A 21093-nucleotide genomic window follows, 5' to 3' on the forward strand; every position below is an offset into this window, starting at 1 on the left:
CTCATGTAGCAATGGCCTCTCCTAGTGGCTTTATGATGAAAATAGCAGCCAGCTAAGAAAACCTCTGTAGTAGCGAGTTTCTATGGTTCATTCAAAAGAATGTGTAAAAAACCAAAGGTATCAATACAGCTTTTTAAGATAAAATCGATAGGCTTTCTATCTCCTACCATCCACACGCAAAACAAAAATCGAGGGTCGCTCCCATGGTAAATGGAGGGTCGCACAGAATATTCACATAAATCACATCAATACGAGGGGCCGGCTGTCATTAAGGACTGAGAAAAGATGGGCTGGCCACGTGCAAGAGGGAAGGATAACTGATGGATGGTCTAGGCGTTGCCCTGGCAACCAGGGGCATCCAGAAAAGAGGAGAAGGTCCATAGCGTTTTGGGTGGACCCACAAGCTTGGAAGGCCAGCGCAGGACTGCAGACAAGAGTGGATTGTAACCCCGCGTTTGGCACAGCTGGAGGGATTACCATACAATCAATCACGGACCTGCCCGGGACAGCAGGAGTAGAGAGAAGCGGGGGAGGCGTGCGCCCCGAGATGCGTGCGCGGGGTCCCCCAGTCCCCAGGGGACTCAAGGGCGCCGAAGTCAACTCCAAGTTGACTTCCCCTCCGCCTCGGGAAAGCTGAGGCGCTGGGACCTGCGCGGGGTCCTCCTGGTCCATAGGGGGCGCTGCGGCACAGGAGCAGCGCTTCCGGGGCGGTGCCTCTTTGCGGAGCTCCGGGGCCGGGCTTTAGCTTTACCTTCAGCTGACCGGCAGAAGAGGTTCTGTGTGCCTGCGTCCGCCAGCCCTCTCACCAGCACATCTCTCGTCTCTCCGTCTCTGCTCGCCATGGCGCTGCTGCACTCCTGCCGCCTGCTCTCCGGAGCTACTTCCTTCCATCCGGGCCTCGGCGCAGCCGCCGTCGCCAGAGCCAGGTAAGAAGCTGAGGGGGGCGAGGACGCGGATGAGCCCCGTGGGCGAGGAATTTTGTCCTTCTGCGGCTGCCGGACGCCATGATGACGTCGGGCCAGGGGAGCCGGGACACGAGACCCGCGAGACTGTGCGCACGCGGCTCTCCGATTGGCTCCGGGGGGCCAAGGGGGCGGGACTGGCGGCGGGGGCGCGCGTGCCCTTGACAGGGCACGGCGGAGGGCAGCGGGACGCGCGCCCCGGGCCGGGCTGCTGGGAGAGCCCCCGGCATCCCGGGGCCTGCCGGACAGAGGACGGGGCGGGGAGTGCGGGACAGCTGGCCCAGAAAGGGGCCAGATCCTCGGGCAGAGGGAGTGTCGCCCTGGGCTCCCTGATAACTGCTTTCCTATGAAGCTCTCTATCTTTAATGCATCCTTAAATGTGAGGAGGGGCCTCGAGGCCTCTCCAGGCCGCCGACATGGCCCCCCCCCCCCCCCCCACCACCGCCTGCTCCCCTACCCCCGCCGTCCCGGATTTACTGAACTTAATCTCCTCGGAGGAAGGCTGCTTCCTAATCCTCAGAAGACGTGCCTCAGTTTAGGCTCCAGGCCCTCAGGAGAATCCCGGGGGAGGAGGAGCCCGAGCGGCGTGGGTCCGGCTGCTATACCCGCAGGGGAGCGCGGTGTCTGTGCCGCTGCTTCGGACCGCGAAGCTCCCGGCTCTCCTGCGACTTCGGAGAACGAAACGCCTTTCCTAATAATACTTTAGATTAAAAGAATTTGCAAAGGAAGGCTGAACACCAAAATATTTTTTATAAAGAAATGAATTCACACACCCCAAATTAAGAACCTTTGATCTAATAATGCAACCCAGCCAATGGACTCCATAAGCGACATCCAGAGAGGTTCCCCCGACCTTCCCCAGACACATTTCCTTCCCGTGATATTTGTTTCTCTTAACCTATGTCAAGGGCTGTTCTTTAGTGTAATTTAAACACAAATTTGAAGGAAAAAAAAGATCGAAAACGAAACAAACGCCTTTTATTTAATTGCTTTTGGGTTATTCCATATTATACTGTATTTGTCCATGACACATGTGGCCTAGGTTTGTATTTTCACATAATATTAAGGGGCATGATTGAAGTCTTAAATAGTAACCTACTTAAAGCTGTCTTAAAGAGCATTTTACTTCAATTAAGAACGTAACTTGACTGTGTGGGGAATTTTTTCCTTTCAACGAAAGGGGGATGGTCAAAGAGGCAGAGGACAGAAACATAGGGGTACTTATCTACATGCAACTAATTATGTGAAGTCCTCCCACCTTCTCTTTCCTGGATTTAGATTGCTCAAAAGCCAAATTCTTAGAATTGTTTTCTCTGTTAAGCTACAAAGTTTTGCCTCTTTTACCTCTTTTAAAACCTTTCTTTAACTCGTGGAGAAGTGTATCTTGAGTTATTTCAGAAGAATGGTATCACTTTGTCTCCTGTGACCAGAGTCAAACAAATAATTAAGAACAGATGGTTTATAAGTCATTTGTATAATACTTAATGGTTTTGCAGGGCAACTTACATAAATTAGTTCATTCGAATCTTCACAGTAACCCATGAGACATGTATTACAGTGATGTTCCATCGTACAAATAAAGAAACAGACCCAGAAGGGTTGGGTGCTTTGCCCTTGCCCACAGCAAATAACTGTCAGTACTGGCTGACCAGGTCTTTCTTCCCAAGTCCAGCACCCATACATCATACCATTCAACTTCTCAATAACAGATAGTTATCCTTGTTGGGTGTGGTAGAAGAACTCACTCTCTGCTTTCAGAGTAAACTGATAATAAATGAGGTTTATCTTTGATTAAAATGACTAATATCCTCAGCTAAGTGACAGTGAAATAAATAGGATTGGAACAAGTAGTTACATGTGATTTGTTTAGTCTCATCATTTCAAGTCTATATGAACTCTGAGTCGAAGAAAAAAAATGAAAACTTTCTTTAGTCTCATTTTAGGTACTTGTTCTTAGTACCTAATATGTCTTCATTTCTGGATAACTATGCTAGCACATAAGTATGCCCAAGTTCTGATACTTACATTAGATATTATAGGGATTTTTTCCCCTTGGCTTTTAAGACATTCCCTCTCTACCAATTTTACTATTTATAGACCAAGAGTTTCATGTACACAAAATAATAGGTACAGCTCCTTTAAATGTCCATTAAGGCATGTGAGGCTAAAACAGCTTTATGAAAACTATAGTTTTCATTTATTGAAGACCTGAAATTTCTGTTGACATGCCTCTTATTGACCCTATCTTAAAATGACATCTCAGCAAGTCCAACCAAGACAGACGGCAAGTATGGACTCTAGCAGAACATTCAAGTTCTCACTGGGCCAAATGATGATCGAGAAATCCAGTGAGAAACTATTTCCTCCCCAGAACAACATAAAAAAGTTAACCAGAAGCCCAAGTACAGTGGGAAAGGGTGCCCATCAGTGCCTCCCAAGGTAACCAATCTTCCTGGGATACTGCATCCAGAGATATAGAATGGAGGGCTTACTGAGAAAGCCGCGGGGTAGGAATTGGAAGCTCCAGGCAAAGATCAACTAGTGCCAACCAGTGTGGTACCACATTACTCAGACAGGCTGGGCCCAGGCATCTGAGGTCTCTAACACTGTCCTGAGATCTCTGAAGATAGAGTGAACCTCAGAGAGCCAAGGGGCCTCACCCTGAGAGACTGAAGTCTCTACAAGAACTCACAGTACAAGACCAACCACCCCACCTAAAAAAACACAGGAGGAGCAGAGTAAAAACCCTATCCAATAAATGGACCTTCCCTGAAAACTAAAAGAGGCTGAACAAGTCAATGACTCCATGAGACAGCAACAAATATTAGAACAAAATAAAAAGAAGGAAAAAATACAAGAAAATGCTGACTAGATGTTGTTTGGTTTTGTTTTTAACTGACCTGGAAAACAGGTCAAGGAGAGACCATTTAAGAATCCTGAAAACCATGATTTTTAAAAATCTTGGACACAGTAGTTGAGGAAATCATGAAAGAAAACCGCCTAGATCCATGAGATCCAGAAGGCAAAGAGGAGATGGAAAGAATACACTGATGACCTAATAGAAATCCCCAGAGAAAAAGTCCCAGGACCATCTTGGCCAAAATCCAGGGCTTCCATGTCAAAAGAAAAATACAACAAGCATCCAAAAAGAATCAGAATATTCTCTAAGTTTTCATGGTGCTGTTCTCTCTTGCTTGTCTGACACGCGTTCTTTTTCCTTTGCTGGCTCTTCATCTAGGTCACCCCACTAACTTTGGTAGAACCTCAGTTCTCTGTCCTGGGCCATCTTATCTCCCTTTATCCCATTTCACTTGGTGATCTTATCAGCTCCCCTGCTTTTAGTTAACATCTCTGTCCAGATGACTAAGTACTATCTGGTCTCTTTGAGCTTCCTTTCACAAGAGACTCCTGTATCCTTCCTCCCAGCATTTTTCCCATCTGTCCATCTCCCTTCCATGGCTTCCTTCACGTCTCAGGTGAAGTCCCATCTTTTGCTTTTTCTTAATGCTAGGGTCTTCTCCCTGAGATGACTTCCAATTTTTTTTTTTGGAGGAGGGAAGGCAAGGCAATTGGGGTTAAGTGACTTGCCCAAAGTCACACAGTAAGTGTGTCAAATGTCTGAGGCTGGATTTGAACTCAGGTCCTCCTGACTCCAGTGCCAGTGCTCTACTTACTGCGCCACCTAGCTGCCCCTTATCATGTATTTCTCTTGTATGTACAAAATTGTTTGTACATTGTCTTCTCCTTCAGACTTTGAAGCTCTGGAGAGCAGGGATTGTCTTTTGCCTTTCTTTGTCCCCAGTTCCCTTCCCACACTTAACACAGTGCCAGGCACATAGAAGGTGTTTAACAAATGTGTGCTGATTGATAGAAAACCCTGGAATACACTTCTGAAAGGAAGAGATAGGATTACAACCAAAAATAACTTAAGCAGCAAAGCTGACTATAAGCCTTCAAGGAGAAAAAGGAGCCTGTATCACCAGAAAAGCTTCAAGAAATTCTAGTTGCGAGACCAGAGCTGAGTGTAAATTTTGAAATTGAACTTGTTACCAATCCTTCATTGTAAAACATGCTGCCTACCTTGTGACAGAAAGACAATGGACTCAGAGTGCAAATTGAGACATTTTTTGGATGTGTCTAACGTTGGAATTTGTTTTGTATGACTACATGTTTGTAATAAGGGTTTTGTTTTTCTCTTAGTAGGGAGGGTGGTGTTGGACAGGAGACAAGGAAGATTATCTTTGAAAAATTCTTTAAAAATGCAGGAGTCTAGAGAAATGTAGGTAATTTTTTTTTGAGCAATTAAAAAGATCTTTATGACGTGAGAAGTGCTCACTCTAGAAAGAATTATACTCATTGTGAAGCCAGGAAAGTTATTTAACATTCCTTGTGAATGAGTTACTCCCTATTGGAACATGCTTGCTCAGGCAAATGCAAAACTTTTTATGCTCTGTTCCCTATTCGAATTTCCCCCCTTGTACTCCAGTGGCTAGATGCAACCTCCTGAACCACCCACTTCATATTCTCTTCCTTGATATGTTCCCCCTCAAACAGCTTGTTAAACAAGCAGACAAGCTTCTGACCTTTCACCTGATCAGAAGCCTGGTTCTGCTTGGTTACAGCTTTCATTAAAACCAGTCACCTCTGACTTACATCCTGTTATCACTTCTTTTAAACTGGGAGTAGTTTTAATCATGTGGAAACGGAATTCTTTCTGTTTCCCACAATAAAGTAAGGGAAGAAGAAATAAATGTCCCTTAACCTCCCCAGTGTATTAAGGAGGAAAAACTGAGGGCTGGGGTTGGGGTGGAGGCATGTTTTGGTTTTGTTCTCAGGGTTTGAAGGGGGAGAGAGGAAAAGTTCAAGGAATACAGGAGTATGCATACACAAAGGAAGAAGCAAGGAGTATAACCCCACCACTGGGATTCATGAGAAGACATGAGGGAAGGGCTGGGGGGAGCAGGGATCATGAGCCCAGGAAATACAGAAATTAAATAAATCTTGCATGAAATGGGTGGTGGAAAATTGACTGTGTCCACCTGTGAGCGAAGTCTGGTGTAGAAACACATCCAGTTCAGCTGGGAAATGGGGTGGCAAGGGGTAGTTAAGAGGGAGGGTAATCCAGGGAGGGAATGGCCACAAACAAGAAGTGGTGAAAGCGATAATTTCAGAGAATCCTGGGTAGTAAGAACTGATGCTGAGTGAAGGGAGCAGAACCAGAACAGTTTACACAAGTTTCATAAGGGCAGCAATTCCAGGAGACTGAGGGACCTTAGGGCACTGGCCAGTTGTGTCTCCTGAGGACCCATTTCATAGACCTAACAAACGAGGTGTAGAGGCGTGCCTCTTTGAACATGGCCACTGGATGCCTTCTCTTGGCTCATTTGTCACAAGAGGAAGAGGGCATTGTCCCTTACTCTTGAGTTAATGGGGCTGAGGAGGGTGAATTAATGATGGAGGGTGGGGCACTGTACCTTTTTAAATGCACAGAACAGAAGAAAACTGAGAAGAGCAGGGCAGTTTTGAAAGCAATGTGTAGGAAAGGATCTTAAATAGTAACTTAGTGATACTGATTAGTAGATGGAAAAAATAACTTTCAAGTATTGTTGAGTAGGTCGGCCAGTGTGGTGAGCATAAGACGGCATACTTGGAACTATGCTTCTCTAATAGGCACTGGATGGACATTTGATTTCATTTGTAGCTAATTGCCCAGCAAACCAAGAGCAGGGGTGGGTTCACGTAGAACTCTTATAAAGCTCATTTTGCCAGAATGCTGGTCGTGAGACCAAGAGGCACATACCTGTCCCTTCTGTAAGAGAGCACTCCTGCCTGCCTTCTCACTTGGAGATTAAACTACTAAATTAGGGCTCTTCTTTTCCATTTTTTTGGAACCTCTGCAGTCTGAGTTGGGAAAGGGTGGATAATTTAACTGATGTCCTCTAATTCTCATTTTAGCTCTTGGTGGACCCAGGTAGAGATGGGCCCCCCCGACCCAATCCTGGGGGTTACGGAAGCATTTAAGAGGGACACCAACAGCAAGAAGATGAATCTGGGAGTTGGGGCCTACCGAGATGACAATGGGAAGCCTTATGTTCTTCCAAGTGTCCGTAAGGTGAGCTTGGCGTAGGCTGCAGGAGTGCTTTGGCACAGAGCATTGAAGGCAATCAGAAGACTTGGGTTCTAGCTCTAACTTTAGTCTCCTTGGGCCTTTTAGTTTTCCATTTATAAAAGGTAAGGACTGAGCTAAATGATTTCTAGACAGAGTTACAATGAAAGCATTTGTGTGCCATGGGCACATTGCCTCCGATGTGTTACTGTCCATTTTAAATTTCCAGTGTCACCTAACCACAAAGTAAATTTCTCTGTGCCATATAGAGTAGAATTTTTGGAATTAACATGTATGCAGTTTGGATGCATAATGAAAGGCAGCCTGACAGCAAACAAAACGGGGCCGGCCAGGATGACCTCTTGGGGCTCCAGACCACTCTTAAGACTAAAAGTTGCTGAAGAGCTGTCCTCTGCATTTGGAAAGGGGAGTCTCCTCACCAGGGAGCTCTCCCCATGCTGATGAAATCATAACCAGACTTACTGGTTGTTGTTTGAAAGATGTCCTGCACCTTTTATGAGTTCATGGAGACGTTACCCAGCTCAAAGCCATCTTTTTGCATGACGTGAGCTGGGGGTGGGGAACGAGGGTGGGAGCCAGGATTTAAGGAAGATCTCTGCCATCTTCCTGTTCCTCTGTTGCAGGCAGAGGCTCACATTGCAGGGAAGAGCATGGACAAAGAGTACCTGCCCATCTCGGGACTGGCTGAATTTTGCAAGGCGTCAGCAGAGTTGGCCCTAGGTGAAAATAACGAAGTTCTGAAAAGCAACCGAGTAAGTCAAGGAAATTTCTGCTTCCGCCAATGCCAGGCCTGTTTTTGTTTTTCCCATTAACTTTACACACCAGAAGTGGCCACGATCAATCACAGGTTCGGGGGAGTGCCGGTTCTTGATTGGCTATTCAGTAAGCTTTGTTCCATGTCTACTTTCAGCCTCTGTTTCTGTTGCTTTTGCATGAAATGTACTTGAGAAATCTCAGTACAGACCTGAGCATCCGGTCATGCCCCAAATCCTAAATAAAGGATTAGGAGGGGCACTCAGACAAATGTTACTAGGCACTCACTTGCCGTTGTTATTTTCCAAGTTAACTAACCCTGCCTACTAGGTATAATTACATTAGTCAGACTGAGAGCCACTGCTTCGACAGAAGCCTGGTACATGTGGGCAGGTGGTATACAGCCAGGTAATAAAAGAGGGGCCAACCAGGTAGGCACAATTGGCGTGGCAGGCGTTTAAACTAAGCAGAGTAAACAAAGCCAACGGAAAGGGTCAGAGTAAATTATTACTAGCAGCAAACAAGTCCTATTTGCAAGGCAACTGACCTAAGGTCATATGTGTTAGAGTTCATAAGCCCAGGAAAAAAGCAAACAGTGTCTTCCTTGACCCCAGAGTGTTAACACTTTTTTAAAAACATGGATTTGTGGGGGTGGGAGGTTGAATTGATGGACCACAACACTGCTGGTATTGAATTTAGGCACCTTGAGTCCCAGTTTGCATGTTACTGCTGACTTGGGGTCTGTGCCACCTTTTCCATCTTCACGTTGGAGGCATAGTCATTAGGACTTCCCCAGTAGTTAGAAATGTCTGTATCTTTGCATCTAGAGTTAACTTGTAGTCTGAAGGGTGATGTTGTAATGTCCAGCGTGCCAAAGATCAGAGAGGCAAATGCAGGTTTATGGTTTCTGTTCTTTTTTTTTTAATTATTTAATCCAAGTAACTATATTAAGCTTATTAAAATTGGGTCCATTTTTGCATAGTGTCTTTTATACAGCATTATATAGCGCTTGAAGCACTTGCAACAACCCTAGGGGGTAGGTGCTGCTAGTACCCCCATTCTACAGTTGAGGAAACTGAGACAGACAGTGTTTAAGTTACCATGGGTCACGCAGCTAGGAAGTATCTGGGGCTAGATTTGAACTCGGGTCTTCCTGACTCCAGGCATCACACCCTGTCCCCTGAGCATTTAGCTGTCTGTTTGCTAGATTGCTGGCATTGTGTCTTTGAGCTTTGCCCCCTCCCCTGTTCCATTATGGCACAGAAATAACCCCAGTTCTGAAAGCCAGGGGCAGCAGAACATGGGCTCTGAAAGGTCTGGCCAAGCTAGAAAGTCTTTGGTTGTGGGTCCATGAACAGTCTCTTTCTCTAGCTGAGGACCCTACTGGCCGAGTTTCAGAGGGCCTGGGATCCATCTGGCTGCAAGGTGATGAGTCTTTCATAAGAGTCAACTCTTTAAAAAAAAAAAAGTTAACTGTAAGAAAACTAGGGTCTATATTGTTAGGAGTGCCTGCAAATGACATCACGGATCCATGACAAACAAGTGACCTGAGGATAAGCCAGTGAAACTCTGAGCTTCAGTTCCCCAGCCTGTAATAACAGCTAAGACTTCTGGCTCAAAGGAGCTTTAAAGGTCATCTTGTCTTTGTACAAAGATGAGACCAGGGCCACAGAGGTAGCAGGTAGCCAAGCCTAGATTTGGGGCCTGATGGAGGGAGGTAGGCCGGTCACTCTTAGATGGCTCTCAGATAAGAGCTAAGGTTGACCTCTTCTTTAGCACCTTATTTCCTTCTATTTGTAAAGCCAAGGAAAAGTTTTTGGCCCATACATACATATATACATATACACACACACACACATACACACCTTCTTAAAGGTATATCATAAAAGTTTTGCAAACTTAAGAGGCTTCTGAAATTAATTCAGCTTTTGTGCTCAGGAGAGACTATTTGGTCAACCCATCTCATTGCCACGTGAGCTGCTAGTGGGGCGTAGTCCAATGACTACCTGTTCATGGTCTCACTTTGGAACATGATTTTGGCTTCTAAAATGAGGTGTGGTATCAGGGGCAATGGTGACTCCCTATTCTGCTCTATTTAAATCATATTAATTAGTACTGTACATAGAGGTTCTCTCTTTGACTGGCTTTTTGGTCTCTTTTTTTCCTTAGTATGTCACCGTACAGACCATTTCTGGAACTGGAGCGTTGAGAGTGGGAGCCAATTTTCTGGTGAGTGTAGAACTCTTGGGTTTGATGATACTCCTTTCCAAATGAAAAGCACTGCTTTTCTATTTAGGGTAGAGTTTTACAAAGTACTTCTTAGAAAAAGAGAATCTTTCCAGGGAAGGCAAATAAACAGTGACAACTGTGATATATAAATATTTCTTTTCTTTACATTTCCCCTTTTGCCCATTCCTCACCACATTCATAGCAACGATTCTTCAAATTCAGCCGGGATGTCTATCTTCCAAAACCATCCTGGGGAAATCACACCCCCATCTTCAGGGATGCTGGCATGCAGTTGAATGGCTATCGCTACTATGACCCCAAGACCTGCGGCTTTGACTTCAAGGGAGCCTTGGAAGACATTTCAGTAAGTATGACTGTCAGGGAAAAGTGATGGACAGTGGGTGTAGGCTTCCTAGAACACACTGACCCATCACATTCAATTCAACCAGTTTTTATATATTAAATTCCTTCTAAGTGCAAGACCCTGAGAATACAAGGATACAGATTGGTATAAGCCCCTGCCTTCAAGGAGCTGGTGTTCTGCACATTTTAGGGGGCTTTTGTAGCTGATACAGTATGGCCTATTCACTGCAAAGCAACCTCAAGAGTTAATGATGTGTTTGTTTTTAATCTTCTTTGTAGAAAATCCCAGAGCAGAGTGTCATCCTTCTGCATGCCTGTGCTCACAACCCCACTGGAGTTGATCCTCGTCCTGAGCAGTGGAAAGAAATAGCATCCTTGGTAAAGGTGAGTTGAATCACAGCAGAAACTGGCTAAAATTGAACTTGCACTGTATAACAGGGATAATGGGACCTATTGACACAGTTGTTTTGAGGATCAAATGTTATCATGTCTATAAAGTAATAGCTCACATTTCTAGAGATTATTAAAAAAAAAAAACCATAGGATTGGCTCTGGCTAACTAGGATGTTGAAGAAATTAAGTTGATTCCACATCATTTTATAATTGATTCTATTCTGTGATTGATCCTGTGTTGTATTAATGCCCCTGAATGGGGATCAAGAATCAAACAACATAATATTTGTAAAATGCTTTGCAAGTGCTATGTAATTCCTCTGGAGTGGCTTAAAGGTATAATTTTTAAGACCTGGTAGCTACCATGCCCTATCTTTAAAGGCCTGCAAGCTGATCTGGTAAATTTCCACAAGGTATATTACCAATCCTTGCCTGACCTTATACAGTTAAGAAGGGTCTTATCTCCCTAACAAACCCTTTTAGGCACCAGGGAATCTGCTAAGTCAGATCCATAACAAGGTCTGCAAGATGGGGTGGGTCCCATAAAACAATTGGCATTCCATAATTGTCAAGGAGGGGTGGTTACTAACCCCACATGGGTGCTAGCCTGATTTCTTTAAAATAATCGGTCATTTCTCCACTCTCACAATGCTGTCTGCCCTGTAACCAATCAAATTGTCTTCCCCACCTATCCGACTCCTCAAAATTTATATTAAGGCTGAGGAGCCCTACCTCAGCATCTTTTAGTTGCTAAGAGTGGCCATTGACTCAATTTATTGGTTACTGCTAACCTAACTAATATTGATTATGCTCAAACAGAGAGACTGTTAATGGTCTCTCTGTTTACCTTAATTTTCTAATGTAACACTATTTAAAATGTACCCATTTCAAGTACCTAGTGATACCACTCAGTGAAATGCAGTCAGGTAAGATTTCTCTGGAATCTTCAAAGTGACTAATTAAAACTTTATTCTCCTGATTCATTCATAGCAAAGGAACCTCTTTGCCTTTTTTGACATGGCATACCAGGGCTTTGCCAGTGGAGATGGCAACAAGGATGCCTGGGCTGTTCGCCACTTCATTGATCAGGGCATTAACATCGCTCTCTGTCAGTCATATGCCAAGAACATGGGCCTGTATGGTAAGCAGAGACACTTGACTGATTGGTTTTCCTGTTGGGTTCCAAGAAGGATTGGAGGTGGCAGATATTCTACAAAGGGAGACTTGGAATTCATTCGATTTAGCCCTATTTTTCATATTACATTTTACCTAGAAGAAGTAACTTGGGATCTAGAGGAATTAACTAACAGTTATGTCAGACAAGTCATTGTTCCTATGTCAGCTTCTTCCCAAGATCTAATCTAGTAAAATGTCCTGCTACTCAGTAAACTGGTCTTAAGTGGAATAATTGGCAGTGACCTAGTAATCTTCATCACCAAGACCTACAGAAATGGACTAATCCCTTGGGGGGAAGGGGGGAGGACCAGAAAGCATCATCCAGGCTTCTTTTGTGCCTGGGTCAGTCAACCCCCATGTTGGTCAGAATGACTTTTTTCTTTCAAGGACAAGTTGTTTTGTGGTGCCCTGCTTACAGAAAACTGTAGAGTAAATTCAGTGTCCACTCTGGCGAAGTAAGTGTTAAAAGGTCTAGGGGATGTGTAACTTGCCTTGTCTTCCAGGTGAACGTGTGGGAGCCTTCACCATGGTTTGTAAAGATGCCGATGAAGCCAAAAGGGTAGAATCCCAGTTGAAAATCCTGATCCGTCCCATGTATTCCAACCCCCCTCTCAACGGTGCCCGAATTGCCGCCACGATCCTGAATACTCCTGAGCTGAGGAGCCAATGGTAAGTGTCCAGTGCTGTTTCCTGTCCTCTTACCTGCGACTCCAATTTCCCTTCAGAGCCATTTCTTATTATTGGCTTCCGTTGCGGTTTAGAAATGGCCGGTTATCTTATGGGAGAGAGTCATCTGAGATCATAGTTTGAGAGCAGGAGGTCATCTAATCTGACCCCTTCATTTTAGAGACGAGGAAACTGAGGCCCAGAGAAGCCAAGTGATTTGAACCCAGGACCTCTGATTACAAATTCCTTTCCAATATATCATGCTACCTCACTTTGTTCCTACAGTCAAGCGACACCTTTTCCCATACCGGGACTTTAGAAGAGACAGAGTCTGTGAGGCAATCGTAACAACATTTCTATGTACTTTGAACATTAAAACGCAGAGGCCCCTAGGAAAGAGTTCCAGTTGATACAGTGAATGTAGCAAAGGACCTTTACTTTTCCCCTGGGTAACATCTAGGATTGGCTTTGAGTGATACTCTCTGAAAATGTATCAAGTACAGCACATAAGACTCTCAAAGGGCCTAGACTGTAAGAAGTAAATGGCTTGTGTAAGATATTATCTACTGTCTGTCTTTGGTTAAGGGAAAAAAAATAAAATGAAGAGGGCCCTCCATATCTCCATAACTAACTAGTGTCTGGAACTTTACAGACTTAGTGGAGGAGTTAACGGTTCACCAGCTTCAGTGACCAACCTGGCTACATCCTTGCACTAACTGCAGCAGTGAATGCAGCTGCCTTGGTCAAAATAGCAGAAAGATGTGAGGCAGTCTCCTCACATGGGAACTAGAGCGAAGAGGCCCTGGAGTTGAATGGAGTGATTATCTTTTCTAGGTTGCAAGAGGTCAAAGGCATGGCAGACCGCATCATTGGCATGCGTACCCAGCTGGTTTCCAACCTCAAAAAAGAGGGCTCCTCCCACAATTGGCAGCACATCACTGACCAGATTGGCATGTTTTGTTTCACAGGCCTGAAATCTGAGCAGGTGAGTGGGCTGCCAAAAGACTTCTTCCCAAATCATATGTGGGATTTTCATGAGAGTTGTTTAGATGTTCTTCAGTTAAAGGTGGGAGGTGCTCGTGAGAAAGAGACACCAGAGAGGACGGAGAAAGACCAAATCTTTTTGCTTAGAATAACAATGTTAACCCAGCGGTGATTGTTTGTAGGGAGGACACGGTTCTTTCTGATTTTTATATTAAATGCTAAATTTGGGATTTTCAACTTGTGTGAGTGTGTAAGGCGCCTCCATTTCACCTCCAGGGTCATTATATTTGGTCTTCTTTCCTTTGCCATTTTAAAGCAGCATAGTATGCTAGAAATTGCAGAGAGGGTGTGTATGATAGATATAAATTCACTTTAGATTTTAGTTGATTGGGAGGTCAGTCTTCCCTGAGCAGTAAGAAATGCCCAGTTTCTTCTCTTTTGCAGGTGGAACGGCTAATCAACGAGTTCTCCATCTATATGACAAAAGATGGCCGCATTTCCGTAGCGGGGGTCACCTCGGGCAATGTAGGATACCTTGCCCACGCCATTCATCAAGTCACCAAATAACTCTCCCTGATGAGATGGAGCAGAGACAACCTTTCCACCTTCAGACTCTGCCATTAGAGATTCAGAGAGATGATTGTGCTGGCGAAGATAGGGGTGGTGCGAGAAATCCTTTCAACCACAGTGCTTAATGCTCAACCACTGCAAGTATCTCAGAATAAGGCCTGTGAGCAGGCCAAAGACATCTGAAACTAGTGTTTGCAGCTTTGTGGCCCTAACCCAAACTCCCCAATCCATCCTCCACAACTTTTCCAAAACATTTTATGTTTACAGTAACTCTACCAAAAATCCCACCCTGAAACCAGAGTTCCTCTCCCCCTCCTCTTCCCCCAGTCTTAGATCTCCTGGCATTACAATGTTGTTCAAGAGCTTTAATCTAGGTAATAAATATCCCTTAGCCCACATAACAGAAATCTCTGTGGTGCTAAAAGCTTCCAAAGAATGCTTGCCCAGTTCTGACTCCCTCCTCTTATTGGCCTCCCATGACTGATGGAGGCACCTCGGAGCATAGATGCTGCTGTTGTGCAGCATCTTGGCTTCAAGAAATAACAGGAAAGAGAGGTGGCTCTCACCTGTTGGACAGCTAAGACTTTTTTAACTTTCCTTTCTTCCCCCATTTTTATTGCTGTCCTTTCCCTTTGACCCAGAGATCCAAATCTGCCCTAGTTTCCCTCTGCTTGAATTAACCTTTAAACCCTTCCTGTCAGGATCCATACACTTGGAGAATTAAGTGAAATGTAATTTAAGAAATGAGCATATTCTCTCCTCCCCTGTCTCAGCAACAGATGGAGGAGAATTCGGTAAAATGACTGCATCATCATAAAGTTTTTAATCGTCCCCCTTCTTGCCACCTCCCCACCAGACCTCTTCAGTGTGGTCGTGCAATAAATAGCCTGTTTATGACAAGTCTGTAAGGGGCGGTCAGTCCTGGGAGATGAGTATTTTGAGCTGTGGTTATAAGTTTCTCTGTTACTAGCCGAGTTCAGACTTCAATCTTGAAAAGATCGCCCTCCATTGTAATCATGTAGGCCTTTATGCAGCCTGGTTTCTCTGTTACAATAAAATTATTGTAGATTGGGTCACTGTCTCCGAGGCTAATTTTTAAGGGGAAGGTGGGGTGGGAAATGCCACAGCAGCCTACAACTAACACTGTATTTAGCTCACCTCAAAAAGCTAATGAATATGTGCTGATAATCTGGGCCAGAGTGGAAACCAAACTTGCACATCCATCTTTTTGTGCAGGTTGTTCTTTGCAAAGATATTGGTTCTCTGTAGGCTAACCATCAGAATGGAGAGTGTTGCTGCTGCTAGGATCCTGGGGGAAAGTAAAGAAGGGGCTTGGGCTGTGGATGGACAATGGCATAATACTTAATAGCTTCCCTGCCCTGCTTCCACATTGTTCTTTGCAACTACTACTGCCTGGTGTGTGCACAGTATTTCGTATGGGGATGCTGTGTGTCCCCAACCGATTTGGCCCTTAACCAAGGGGAAGCAAGACTTCGGAGTGTCTGTTATTTCAGGGTTCTGATTTCTTCCCCTTGAACCCAACATTGATCCTGCATCCCTTAGGGCTCTTAACTCAAAGAGCAAAGTATAACCTTAAATCTCCACTCTACTGCCGTCTTCAGGCTGCTGAATGGTTACTCTGAGTTGTTAGAAAGCTTTCCTTTCATGGGGTTTGACTTGCCAGAATGTTTTTGGAAAATAATTATTTTCCCTTCAAGTTACATCTAAAGGAGCTAGCCTCCTTCCTTTGAATGGTCAGTCGGTGTTTTTAGAGCCCTTGGTGGGAGCAGCTGAAAACTGGCTTCTGACCACACTAACTTGGCAAGAAACTTGACCACCCCAAGAGCCTTATTTTTAAGTACATGTCTTCCTTGGGCTGGTGCCTGGTTTTTTTTTTTTTTTCTGAAAGGAATTACATGGTATTTTGATCTTGTTACACTTCTCAGGAGGATAGAATCTTTGCTTACAATGCTTCTTCTGTCTCCAGTTGTCCTAATCTATATCCGGCTGTTGGACCCAGATGGCTCCAGAAGAGAAAGTGAGGCTGGTGACTTTGCACAGGCCTCCCCACTTAATTCACTTGTATGTCATAGCATCGCCTTCCTGACGTCATGGTCCTCTTTAAGAGTAGAGGACAAACAACAACCAGTATAATGGTTTCTCAAACTGTGAGAGTTAACCAACCTCTGATCCGGATCTGGGACACTTAACACCAATTCGGCTGAGTTTTCACTAGTTACTCTACTGGTTACTAGTTACCTACAAAACAGTGATCATACTCGCTTCTACTTCACAGGAGCACCTAATGTCACAGGAGCGTTTATGGCCTTACAGTCTTACCAGTATCTTGAATCCTGGGTGCTATAGGAATACTGACATCTGTAAAAATACTGTTTTGCACAAATCACTTCCCTGCTTCTTGTTACCTGTAGAATAAAGTTGGTCTGCTCAGCCCAACATCAGAGGTCATCCGAGAGCTGACCTTGACCTTTTGCCTTCTCCAGAGACCTTCTAGTGTCTTTGTTATCTTCCCAAAGCCCTGTGATATTCATATCTTGCTTTTGACCAAATTTTATTATCTGAAATGCATACCCCTTCCTTCTCCCACTTTTTCACATCCTACCCGTCAATTAGCAAGCATTTATCAAGTGCCTACTATGTGCCAAGTAGGGAGGGGGGCAAGTAAACATTTATTAAGCTCCTTTGATGTACCAGGCACTGTTAAGCATTTGCAAATATTCTCGTTTCATCCTCAGAACAATCCTGTAAGGTAAGAGTAAAAATACCCCTTTTTAGAGATGATGAAACTGATGAGAGATTAAATGACTTGCCCATTGGAATCACACAGCTAAGTGTCTGAGGGCAGATCTGAACTCAGGTCTTCCTGACTCCAGGCCCAGCCCTTTATCCACCGAGCCACCAGCTACCAGAATTTACAACAAAAAGAAGGGAAGATTACATATGTAATCTTAGGGGAAAAAGCTTCACTTAGAAGCATGACACATGAACTTAGCCTGGAAAGAAATTAGAGATTCTAAAAAATGGGCATGAGGAGGCGGGCTACGCTCCAGCCAAGGGGAACAGCCGGGCAGAGGCACAGAGTGTCCTAAACACAGGAAGAGCCAGTTTGGCTGGATTGTAGTGATCTTTAAAGGGTAGTAAAAGGAGCAGAAAGAGGCCAGGTTGTGAAGGGCTTTTCATGGACAACAGCAGTGTGTATTTGATCCTAGAAGGAACAGAATCTGACTGACTGCCAGGGGCTACAAGAATCCCTGAAAGAAGGGAAGCAAGGAAATACAAAATGTTCACGAAATGACACCTGGAAAGGTCAGAATAGCAAAGAGATCCAATGGTTTAGAATAGAATAATATATTTAGAGTCAGTAAACCTTATCCCCCCAAAAACTGTAAATGTTAAATATTATAAAAACAGGTAAACCTTATCAACGAATTGCACTCCCTGAAAATCAGAAAGGACCAAAGAAAAAGAAGAAATATTAAAACAAGGGTCTGGAGGTAAAAGGAGAGGAAGTGTGGGATAGTTCATGAAGAGCTGAGATCAATCAGGAACACTTGGGTTCAATTCTAATCTCTGACCTGTCCTGGCTGTGTAACCCTGGGCAAGAAAAGGTCTATCTCATTTGTAGAGGTTCCCCACCAGGAGCTATTCCCAACACCTGTGATATTAAAGATCTACAGTATTGGTTTTTTTTTTGGGGGGGGGGAGGAGGGAAGGCAGGGCAGTTGGGGTTAAGTGACTTGCCCAAGATCACACAGCTAGTACGTGTCAAGTGTCTGAGGCCAGATTTGAACTCAGGTCCTCCTGACTCCAGGGCTGGCGTTCTACTCACTGCACCACCTAGCCACCCCCTGAACTACAGTGGTTTAAAAAAAATAGAAGTGGAAGTAACAAAGGTAGACAGTTGTTTTTTCCCCCTGCAAGTTTCACTGAGACAGGAGAGAAATAGGATAACAGCTTTTTGAGGCAATGGATGGAGGAGAGCTGGGCATATTTGTAGACAGAATGGAAGGACCCAGTAATTTAATCAATAAATATTAAGTCCCTATGTGCTGGTTACCATATTCAGCACTGGGGACACAAAGGAAGGTTTAAAGACAGTCCTCATTCTCAGAAGTTGGAAAAAGCATTCAAAAGAAAAGGTATAAAATGAAGGGAAGTTTGTCAGTTATGGAATGGACAGTGCAGGTGAGAGAGTAAGCATCTCACTGGCTTCTACTATGTGCCCAGTGCTTTTACAAATAGATATCATTGGATCCAAGGCCTGATTTGATCCCAGTTCTTGGCCTCTTCTCCAGCCATGAGGAGAGGAACCATGGAGGTTCATCTCAGTAAAGTGAAATTAGCTACTACTACAGTAGCCCTAAAGTTGAAATTAGGAGCTGAGTTTTATCCAGAGCTCCCCAACCAATGTGCCATTTCCACAATACCATTTTCCTCATAAAACAGATACTAGAAAAGCATTGAAGTGGCACTAACATCTTGACTTCAAGTCTGCTGGGTTGAAAGTGGCTAAATTCAACCCAACATTTGTTGTCATTAATATCTTCAGGTATGTGAATGACCAAATAGTAACAGAGCTGACAGAACTTGGAAAGAACCTGGGGGAAAATTCAGGCTATGAAACCGAGCATTCCAATTGATTCACTCCTACCATGTTCGGGGCTCACCTCTCCTACCTACCATGTCTTCAGAGGATCCACGCACACTTTGGGTTAGCAGGGGCCCTAACTTGGGCACTGTTAGGTGGTAGTGACCAAATGAAAGTCACATATCAAAGGCATCCCATGTTCAGAGCTGAGATATTTGGAAGGAACTCAATGCTACCAGCTGAGAGGCTTTACTTTAAAATAAGTTGGTTTTATTCGGGCTGGTGCCACAGGTTAGGGAACCTGGGTTAGAAATAACAGTGATGGGAAGTCTTTACTCAAAGGCCAATTTCCCTTTCAAATCGATTCCTGCTGGCCTTCTACAAGTGCTGCGGGTGATCAGGCAGGGGACAGATGCTGGCTGCTAATCACGAAGCCTCTGAATCTTACTGCTTCCTAAAGGCCTAGCAGTTGAAGAGAAATCACTTCTAAGGGGCATATTGATGTAAGTCCCTGTGACCTTTGCCAGGCAGAGATCAGAATAGGGATGGGGAAGGCTAGGTAGAGATGGGAATTTTTTGCAAGAAAACAGACAATGCTACAAAGGCACCGTAGGATATTTCTGATGCTGTTATTTTATTTTTTCAAAATGGGATTTGTAGAGTCAGTGAGCAAGGGTCAACTGTGAATACAATGGACCTAATGTTCATGCCCCTTTTAACTGCTGGGAGGTCTCTAATCTGTGTTAGGTTACCAACAGGTCCCTGTAGGATCCTCCCCACCTGTGCCGCCATAGATGACTAGTTACTATGCTGAGGACAATGATAAAATGTCCAATCTTTGAGCAAACAGAGACAAAAAGTTCCTTTTGTGAGCAAAACTAAATGGTTGCTATCATGTTGTATGTGTATTTATGTATGTGTGTGTATCTCGAATCATGTGACATCACATAACTTTCCATTGCTATGAATGCATATCTGTATGATTTTGGTCAACTCTTCAGTAAACTACCCCAGCCCTTAAGAAGAACTGTCTTGTTGAAACAATGAAAATTCTGTATTTTCATATTCTTTATAAAGTGGAGCCATCTCACCTGCCACCATTTAATGACTTAAAATGCAGAATGAGACATGCAGTTTTGGTCATGGCCAGTGGGGAAATTTGTTCTACAAGACTATATCATTAGGAAAGTTTTCTTTTTCTTTTTTTTATTGTTCAATGGGAGGGGACAATGGTAAGGAGAGATAATAAACGCTTCTAAAAATAAATAAATAATTTGTAAAAGGAAATGAAAAATAGAGTGGGGCAGTTTCTTCTACTGCTAGGCATACAGCCCAAGAAAGTCAACGACAAAAAAAAAGTCCCATGTGCACCAAGATATTTATTGCATCACTTTTTGTAGCAGCAAAGAATTGAAATAATCCACTAAGGAATGGCTCAACAAATCGTGGTACACGGATGTGATCATGGAAGCTAGGTGGCACAGTGGATAATGCCCTGGACCAGGAATCAGAAAGATCTGAGTTCAAATTTGACCTCAGACATTTGTTAGCTGTGTTGATCCTAGGCAAGTTGCTTAACTTCTGTTTGCCTCACTCTCCTTACCCGTAAAATGGGGATAATAATACTTCCCAGGGTTGTTGTGTAGCTGTAACGAAAAATTTGTGAAGCACTTAGCACAAGGCCTGGCACATAGTAGGCGCTATAAAAATGTTAGCTATGAGTATTATTATAAGGGATGGCTGCGTGGGCAGGAAGGAAAACGATGTGAATTAAGAAGTGATGTAAAAACAAAACTTATCCATAAAAATGTCATTTTTTAAAAAGTAGGGCAATCTCTAAAAAGACAAACTGGGCAGTTTCTGGGTAGACAAGCTCCTTCAGCTTCCTTCTGTAATTATCCAATCCTGGTTTGACTTGGAGTCAACCAATGAGTGAGTGAGTGAGTGAGTGTGTGTGTGTGTGTGTGTGTGTGTGTGTGTGTGTGTGAGAGAGAGAGAGAGAGAGAGAGAGAGAGAGAGAGAGAGAGAGAGAGAGAGAGAGAGAGAGAGAGTATGTGTGTGTTTTATAAACCTGCTGGAACTTCGTGCAAACAATAATATCCTGATAACAAGAAGAATCTCAGGGGAGGTTCTGGCTTCTCTAGGAGGTTCATGAAGCTTGTGTGGAAGCATGGACTAGAATTCAGACCTCTTAAATTCTAGGCCCCCCCCAAGGCCATGCTGTCGTGGACCCACAGTAAAAGTTGACAGAACCAAATGAT

At 44.1% G+C, this 21093-nt stretch overlaps 1 protein-coding gene across 1 annotated transcript; it reads left to right on the plus strand.

Annotated features, from left to right (window-relative positions):
* Window positions 1–264: 264 nt before the first annotated feature.
* On the plus strand, window positions 265–15296 carry GOT2 (glutamic-oxaloacetic transaminase 2). Its single transcript, XM_036750016.1, has 10 exons — window positions 265–926; window positions 6918–7074; window positions 7713–7841; window positions 10012–10071; window positions 10274–10435; window positions 10714–10818; window positions 11818–11968; window positions 12507–12672; window positions 13504–13654; window positions 14098–15296. Exons 1-10 carry the CDS (start codon window positions 841–843, stop codon window positions 14218–14220), a joined length of 1290 nt encoding a protein of 429 aa, XP_036605911.1. The 5' UTR covers window positions 265–840; the 3' UTR covers window positions 14221–15296.
* The last annotated feature ends 5797 nt before the right edge of the window (window positions 15297–21093 follow it).

This window comes from Trichosurus vulpecula, chromosome 3, assembly GCF_011100635.1.
Source record: "Trichosurus vulpecula isolate mTriVul1 chromosome 3, mTriVul1.pri, whole genome shotgun sequence".
Lineage (NCBI taxonomy): Eukaryota > Metazoa > Chordata > Mammalia > Diprotodontia > Phalangeridae > Trichosurus > Trichosurus vulpecula.